The 8876-nt window shown below is 32.2% G+C and overlaps 1 protein-coding gene across 3 annotated transcripts; it reads left to right on the forward strand.

The window, feature by feature from the left end:
* The first annotated feature begins 5835 nt into the window (after nucleotides 1-5835).
* LOC111370671 (heavy metal-associated isoprenylated plant protein 7-like) lies at nucleotides 5836-8404 on the forward strand. Of its 3 annotated transcripts, none has more exons than XM_022992496.1 (5): nucleotides 5836-5945; nucleotides 6107-6251; nucleotides 6561-6760; nucleotides 7765-7855; nucleotides 7940-8404. In XM_022992496.1, exons 1-5 carry the CDS (start codon nucleotides 5937-5939, stop codon nucleotides 8272-8274), a joined length of 780 nt encoding a protein of 259 aa, XP_022848264.1. In that variant the 5' UTR covers nucleotides 5836-5936; the 3' UTR covers nucleotides 8275-8404. The 3 variants fall into 3 exon arrangements, with proteins under 3 accessions (XP_022848264.1, XP_022848265.1, XP_022848263.1); XM_022992497.1 differs by having other exon boundaries at nucleotides 6134-6251; XM_022992495.1 differs by lacking the exon at nucleotides 5836-5945 and having other exon boundaries at nucleotides 6080-6251.
* The last annotated feature ends 472 nt before the right edge of the window (nucleotides 8405-8876 follow it).

The following is an 8876-nucleotide window of genomic DNA, read 5'->3' on the forward strand; positions in this document are numbered from 1 at the left end:
TCAAACAAGAGCTTAATGCTTATTTTAACCACATGCCACTCATAACCCGGCATAGCTCATTGCTTTTGTTTGCCCTTTCAACTTATCACATTTCAATCTCAACTGATATAATCTTGTTATTTGTGACTCTTAGATATTGAGCTAATTTAAAATATTGAATCACCTTCACGATTCAACTAGAGCATTTTCAATTTTATCGTGAATAGTATAGAAATTATGACATGTGAGACGAGACTTCTTCAAGTTGACATGGCGGAAAAAATGAATAATACGTCTAGCTCCGTCTAATTTCAAAAACTTCACTAAACGGATTGACTAAAAAAAAAAAAAAAGAATAACATTTTCTTTCTAGATTTATCTATTCTTTCCAAATTTAGTCACGGTTTTTTTTTTAATTATTATTTTAAGAAAATGAAGGAAACCTAGATAGCAATCCGTAGAATACGAAAAAAAAACAGTAATTCTAGAGCATCCCCAATTCAATCGTAGATTGCTTAAAAACTTATATAAGCAAATATAGAGTGTGTGTGTGAAAAAATTCGAACCCTATCAAGCTGACGAGATTTAAAAATATACAATAGTTAGAGCAATGTCTAGATTCAAAAGTTCCGTTAGACAGAACTGACTCAACAAAATAATGTTTTCTCTCCAGATTTATATTTCCTACTTAGATTTAGACGTGATTATGTTATTATTTTAACAAATAAAGGACACCTAGATAGCAATTCATAGAATACATTAGAGATTAATTTTAAGACTTTACCATTAATTCACTGAACATCAATGACACCTGGACTTGGAAGACTTACATGGCACGTAGATGGCAATCCATGCAATGCATTGGAGATGCTCATATACCTTAGTGTCTATTTTTTAGACATTGGTATCACATAAATTGGAAGTCTTGCCAATTTTTGTGTCACTTGGATGGCAATACATAGAATCACCGAGAGGCTCTTAGGGATGACAATAAAAATTGTCCGCTCAAACTCTCATTTATTAAGTTATTATATTTTTAAAATTACTTTATATTCTTCACTTCAACCAAATGTGTAAAAGATTCTAACCGCACTTAAAAGCTGATTACTCTACTTGAGTTAGCAACCCAAAAAAATATAAAAAATTTAAACATAATTTAAATATTAAAATTAAAGGGTGTGTAGATACACTCTAAATCAATTAAATTAGAGAAAAGAAATTAGATTAGGTAATCAAACAATTTAACTAAGAAATTTTGTGTGCAAAATACGGACGATTGTCAAATATTTAAAATAAACATATACATATTTTTCATCACCTTGGAGTCCTCAAAAATACCCCCAAAGAAAAAAAAGGGATTCAAGAGCAAGGAAAGTATGAAAAAAAAAGTTTTTGCATGAGAAGAACAAGAGAATTTGTCATTGAAAATTGATGCATTGATTGCAAGTTGTAATTGAGATATTTATTGATTTGATTATAATGGGAAGAAAAGTTTATGAGGTTTTAAGAAAAGAAATGGGGAAAAATGGGAAGAAAAAATGGTCTTTGATTTCAATTTATTGGGCTAGCTTTAGTGCCTAATGAATTGGATTTTATTTGTAACTTTTCTTTTTTGTGGAAATTACACCTACCTAGATTTTTAAAATATGCGATTCAAAAATAGATTTAAAGAATTTTTTTTTTTAAAATTCAAATGCTCTTCTAAATATTAAAAATTTAAATTTAATCTACATATTCACCCTTTCATTTTCAAACCCTAATAATTTTTTCTTATTATTTTTTCTCTCTCTCTACCCTCTTTCTTCTCTCTGTCATCTCATTCTCTATCTATTTTCTCCCTCATTTAACAATTCCGTCAGAAGATGAGAAGGTGGCATCGGAAGACGTTATCAAGAGGCATTGCAATGTCGTTGCAGCAGCGGTATTGTTCGCGCGACATGTGCGCTCTGCCGTTCACAATTGTCTCCAATAGTAGCGCCGAGGCTACTACGAACTCACAGTGGTTTTGCATGATGGTGTACCTACCGCTATCGTAGAAAAATTTGGGAAGGGGTGGTCAAGGTGGTCGTGGCTATGGTGCGGTGGTCGTGGGTCGGGATGTAACAGGATGGAGTGTTCACTGTTCACGACTAATTAGTTGGTTGATTGTGATTTACAAATTGGTTAATTTCTGATCTAGAAAAAATGATTGTGCCTATCAATTTATTAAGTTGTGATCGAGTAATTATTTGTGATCAATTAATTTGATAATTTGTAATCATTAAATAAGTTGTGACTTATAAAATTTGTACTTTTGTAACCGATTAATAAATTGTGACATATAAAATTTTTGATCTATGAACGAAAATAATTTGCGACTTATAAATTTTTCATCTGTAACTCAGAAAAAATTTGTGACCTATAAAATTTTCTATTTGTGACCAAATTGTATAGAATTATGATCTTAATATATTCAATTAACAAAACATATTTTTCATTAATTATTTCATAAATAAAATGTAATTAATATCTAATTTTTGAAGTTTTGAAATGTGTAATATTTAATTTCTTATATATGAATTTTTTCATTTCTTTTTTTCTTAATAAAATATTCATTATTGGAGCATCTCCATGAGATTTTTAAATACAAAATGCTCTTTATTTTAGTAAGTCAATACTTAAAGAGGAGCTATTAGAGACTCTTTATTTTAACTTTTTAAGTAAAAATAGAGAATGGATTTTTCTTCAAATTTAAAGAGTCAACTCACTTTCTATTCTTAATGTATAATAATTGCATTTAATAAATTACATATTTCAATAGTCCACTTCTTAAATTATTCAAACCACGTTTAATTTGATTGGTCCATTAACAGATAAATAATCATGCTAGATAAAAAATGAAGAAAAATCAATAAATGTATTTTGAGAAAAGCAAAATGAAGAATCAAAGAGAGCTCGTTGGAGTAAAAAAAAATTTTGATTCCATCGATTTATAAATACTCTCTAGATACATAAGATGCTCTTAAAAAGATAAAAATAAAAAGCGTCAATTTCAAAATTGAATTATGCTATTTGTAATTACAAATAGTATATAAGAGATCACATAAAATGATATGAAGGGATAAAATTGGATAAAAAAATTAACTGTATTTTAAACTGACAAATAATAGAATGACATATAACATTATGTAACATATTATGTAAAGTTTGATACATATGTAGCAAGGACCTTCAAAATTTTGGAACCTTCCTGTTTGGTCCCATTAAAATTATAAATTATTTTTCTCTATCTTCTTATCAACCACACATTCAATAAAATAATATTATACGTAATTCAAATTTTTTTTTTCTTTTTTAATCACACATTCTTAAAAAAAAAAAAAAAAAAAAAACTATTTCAACCATTAAAATCTCAAAAATGTTCGCCAAATGGGAAAATGCAAGGCCTTAGACGACTACATAGGTAGCTTTATGGTCGAGTCGACTCATGGATTCAAATTAAAAAGGGTTAATTTCACAAACGGTCACTGAACTTTAGAGAAAATTACAAAACGGTCACTAAAATTTAAAACTTTCAGTAACGGTCGCTTCAGTTTTGGGACGCTTTCAAAAATGGTCACTGAAGTTTAAAAACTTCAGAAACGCTCACCGAAGTTTTTTTTCCAGTTTTTTGGGCTACTTTTGCGACAACTTTCTATCATTTTCGACCATCAATACCACCAAATTTTGACACCGTTGAAAAGCCCACAATGTCCTCTTCCATTACTACCCAAAATCTCCTCATAACTCCAAAGAATTTGACTGGAAAATTGCCGCAAAAATCGCTAAAAAAATCTAAAAATCTGCTAAAATCTTCAGATTTTTGCAGCAATTTTCCTGTGAATTCCGACCACCAAACCGGCTAATTTTGGGTGGTAATTGAAGAGGAGATTGTAAGCTTTTCAACGATATCAAAATTCGGCAAAATTGATGGTCGGAAGTTGCCGAAAAGTTGCCGCAAAAGTATACCGAAAAACTGAAAAATTTGCCCAGATTTTCGCCTTTCCGGGTAGCCAATTTTGTGGGTTTATTCCGGCCTAATCTTTTGGATTTTGGGGGGATATTTTTTATGATAATTGAAGAGAACATTGTAGGCTTTCCAACGGTATCAAAATCCGATGGTATTGGTGGCCGGAAGTTGCCAGAAAGTTGCCTCAAAGTAGCCCATAAAATTTGAAAAATCTGTCCAGATTTTCGCCTTTTCGGATAGCAAATTTTGTGGATTTATTCCTGCCGAATCCTTTGGAATTTAGGGGAGATTTTTGATGATAATTGAAGACGACATTGTAAACTTTCCAATGGTATCAAAATCCAGTGGCATTGGTGGTCGGAAGTTGTCGGAAAATTACCTCAAAAGTAGCCTAAAAAATCAGCCCACATTTTCGCCTTTTTGGATAGCCAACTTTGTGGGTTTATTACAGCCACATCCTTTGGAGTTTGGGGGATATTTTGGATGGTAATTTAAGAGGATATTGTGAGCTTTCTAACGGTATCAAAATCCGACAATTTTGGTGGTCGAAAGTCGTCGAAAAATCATCGCAAAATTGGCCCAAAAAATTTGAAAATCTGGATAGATTTTCCGATTTTTTGGGCGAATTTTGCAACGTTTTTCTAGTTGAATCCCTTGGAATTATGGGGAGATTTTGGTGGTAATTGAAGAGGACATTATGGTCTTTCCAACGGTATCAAAATTTGATGGTATCGGTGATCGGAAGTAGCCAAAAAATTACCGTAAAAGTAGCCCAAAAAACTGAAATTTTCTTGACCATTTTTGAAAGAATCATTTTTGAAAGCGCCTGAAAATTTAAGTGACCGTTACTGAAAGTTTTAAATTTCAGTGACCGTTTTGTAATTTTTGCCTAAGTTCAGTGACCATTTGTGAAATTAACCCAATTAAAAATGCTAAAAGAAACGTAGGCTGAAGATTGTTGGACTGTTATTGTTGGTAAAGTCAAGGTAAAAAAATCTTCATTAAAATAAATTGGTGAAAATATTTTAAATAACATTTTGAACTTATTTTTCAAAGCAGCAAAATACTGAAGACATTTTTGAAGTCCTAAATCAAGTCTCCTTTGTCCGGTTTGGTCTCCATTTTTCAAAATTTTAATTTTTTTAAACTTATTTTTATCTATATATTTTATGAGACCCTAATCTTTTATCAACTTTTTAATCAAATTTTTTTTAAACAAAATTTGCTAAAAATCTAATTTTTATTTAAATCAAACAGGTGTTTTGAGTCTTCCGCAATCTCGTAAGGACTATTGAGAAATTCTGATCTGAAATTAAAATGTAGTTTGGCCCTCATTGTCTTTCATTTTTTTTTCTCTTATTTTTAATCACACAATTTTTCATAAAATAGTATTATACGTAAATCGAAACTTTTCATTATTTTTTAACCACGCATTCTTTAAAAAAAGCTACTTCAAACATTAAAATTTCGAAAACTCATTTCTTACAAAACTAGCCAAGATTAAAATGATAATAATAGGTAAAAAATTGAAAAATAAACCGACCATTTTATCCTCCTCTTGAAATCCAAAAGTAATAATGAGATGTCGAGTCTAGATCTGCTGTCCTATTTTGCTGTCCATCCAATTAATTTTTGACATGTCATCAATAATTAATATGTTATCTCAGATTTATCCTCATTAATTTCATCACTAATTTACTAAATTAATGATGTGTCAAGAATTAATTAAATGGATAACAAAATGGTCAGCAAAATTGGACAGCAATTCTTGATTCGGGGTCGCTGAGTAGTCGGGTCAGCGTCGATTAGCCAACTTTTAATTACACGAAGTTACACGTCAGTTTGCATTTTCACTTTGTCCTCTTATAAATGTTTCCACTGATACACACATATTCAAACGGAAGACTACAGGATAGTCCATCTATACATATTTTGAAGCTCTTAAGTTTTCATAAGAGCGTTTCAGAATATGGGTGAGGTAAGTACAAATTTCTAGTTGTTGATTCAATCTACTAAACAGTTTTACTTTCTGTTTCTTAATCCTATTAGGGTAAATTTTCTTCATAAAAAAAGATTTAGAGATTCCATTCGTTCTTTTATACCGTTTTACTGATATGTATTCTGTATATGTTTTCAAAGGAGAAGAAAGAAGAAGTAAGCAAAGAGGAGAAGAAAGAAGAAGGAAACAAAGATGAAGAGCCTCCTCAAGAAATTGTGCTCAAGATCGACATGCATTGTGAGGCTTGTGCAAGAAAAGTTGCAAAATCCTTGAAAGGATTTCAAGGTCATTTTTACTTATAATCTTGACAAAATTTGCACCTTAAGTGTCTTTTTTAGAACCTCGGATCACTTATTTTTGGTCTTAAACATACAGCCGAATTTATTAAAATAACACAAAATGAAGATTTGAATATTAGGTTGGTTAATTTATCTTTATATTGCATGTTTAGCACGTTTTTCAATTCAACTGTTCATTTTTTAATATTTGTTTACCCACAAAATGATGCTAAGAATGCTAACAATCTTATTCCTGGGAAAATGTGTCACTTTTTTATATAATTATAATGCAAAGAAATCTGAATAACTTTAACAGGAGTGGAGGGTGTAACGGCGGATTACAAGGCCAGTAAAGTTGTAGTGAAAGGCAAAACTGCAGACCCTTTAAAAGTGTGCGAGAGAATTCAAAAGAAGAGTGGTCGAAAAGTCGAAATCATTTCACCATTGCCAAAGCCACCTGAGGAGGTTAAGGAAGAAACTAAAGAGGCGCCCAAAAATCCAGAAAAGAAAGAAGAGGTACCTCTATTTCTTGTTCTATTCCATTCCAGCCTAACCTTGGTATTAAAATTTGAACAAAAACTATTTTAAAAAAAATGTTGTGGGGTGGGGACAGCATGAACTTTAGAATTAACTGTTGGTTGGTACATGCTGTGTAGACGCCAGCTTGGCCTGGCCTCAGTGCAACTTGTGAATGAGATATATCTTTACTGACATTGAAAAGCATAGAAGAGAAAAAATAGGGAAGAGGACACCCACTGGGCACATTCTACAATGAAAAAGGGTGAGTTATGGCCCTGTTGATCCTACTGCTGTTACACAGATTGCACGTAGAATTCACTGGGCTGAGTCTGAGCAGACCTCACCTATATATCTCTTTTTTACCTAAAATGATGAAATAACTATTGTATTAGGAGTAAAATTTTCCCTTTAAGATGATGAATCATATCTTTCTTGGCTCAATCTTCTAGTTTCTTGGATAATGCTCGTCTTCAATTTTATCCCAAGTTTTGGCTGCTTTGCCTTTTAATTTTTTCACATGGGACCAGACTGAAGTCACTGAACCATATGAATTGTTTTGTCTATGTTCTTTATTGTTTCTGTCTCCATGTTTTCATTGAGAATTGCTGTATTAAATTCATGTTGCGAAGTAGGTAGTTGTAGCCAAAAAGTGCAAGGTACCAATAAAGAAGACGGAACAATTTTATTAGTACCCGGAACTATGAAATTGAAAATGATTCTCTAATTATTTTTACTTAGATTTACATGTATAAACATTCATTTAGGAATGGTATGGAATCTTGGGTTACAAATTGGTGGAATAATAAGGAATATGAAATAGCAACACGACGTATGTATTGCTCTTCCACAGTCCCATTTTCACGTTTTAGGTTGCTCCCATCTGGTTCGAAATTATTATGCGCATTTCCACGAGTAATATACGAGCATCGAAATCATCAAGCTTAATTATGTCATAATTGAATTACTTTAAATAAATGTTGGTTTCTTCCCCCATTTGGCAGCCTCCTGCTATTGTAACAGTTGTATTGAAAGTTCGAATGCACTGTGAAGCTTGTGCTCAAGTGCTGCAGAAGAGAATTCGAAAAGTTAAAGGTAACGACTTTAGCTATTCAAAGTGAAGTCATGCCACAAGGAGTTAATTCACCAATGCATTGTGTGTATTATTGTGCACTGCAGGTGTAGAATCTGTGACAACTGATCTTGCGAACAATCATGTAATTGTGAAAGGTGTTCTTGATCCCGATAAGCTGGTGAGCGATGTGTACAAGAAAACCCGTAAGCAAGCATCGATAGTGAAGGACGAAGAAAAGAAGGAAGAAGAGAAGAAAGTCGAGGAGAAAAAAGAAGAAAAAGAAGAAAAGAAAGAAGGGGAAGAATCTAAGGAAGAAGATGATACGAAAACTGAGATCAAGAAAAGCGAATACTGGCCTCCTCCTAAGTACTATATGGATTACGCGAATCCACCTCAAATGTTCAGTGATGAAAATCCACATGCTTGCTCTGTTATGTAATCGACTCATCTACTTTGAGAGCTTTATCGTTAGCTATCGTACGTTAGATTCGCTATGTATTAGTATATATCAATAACTACAGTGGCCTTTGGTAATACAAGTTTTATGCCCTCTGCAGCAATTTGTCATATGATTCTACATTTTGTTCTTTTAGGGAAAATTATTCTGTATTAAATGGGATATGCATAAATTGCATCTATCCAAGAGTTTTTGCTTGGAAAATTCTGTGAATAGAATTCTCCAGAAACAGCATAAAACTGTCAAGTTGATGACATTATTCAATCTATCATCGTTTGGACCAAGCTAGTGATAAGCTCATTATCTGTGATTGACATTTAGCATTTACAAGATTGTGGTCCTAGAGAATCCTTAATTTCTGTGACTTTAAAACTTCATATACAAACAAATATATTGAAATTTCGAATGCCAGGCAAATCTTGTGAAGGTGCATGTGCTGCCATACTTTTGTGGCTGTGGCATATATTCATCTTGGAAGATTATAAATCGCCCCCACAATTCCACCTTCAAAACTCAGATTAGAAAAGGAGGGTGGGAGCACATGAATTGAACGCTGATTGAAACGCCTTTGGTCCATAAGGTTT

This window comes from Olea europaea, chromosome 21 (assembly GCF_002742605.1).
Source record: "Olea europaea var. sylvestris chromosome 21, O_europaea_v1, whole genome shotgun sequence".
NCBI classification, from domain to species: domain Eukaryota; kingdom Viridiplantae; phylum Streptophyta; class Magnoliopsida; order Lamiales; family Oleaceae; genus Olea; species Olea europaea.

Excerpts from the sequence above, each read along its gene's own strand:
- LOC111370671 (XM_022992495.1), top strand. The coding sequence starts at position 6,095 with ATGTTTTCAAAGGAGAAGAAAGAAGAAGTAAGCAAAGAGGAGAAGAAA. Across the intron at positions 6,761-7,764 it reads ATCCAGAAAAGAAAGAAGAG|CCTCCTGCTATTGTAACAGT; the intron begins GTACCTCTATTT and ends CCCATTTGGCAG. Across the intron at positions 7,856-7,939 it reads GAGAATTCGAAAAGTTAAAG|GTGTAGAATCTGTGACAACT; the intron begins GTAACGACTTTA and ends TGTGCACTGCAG.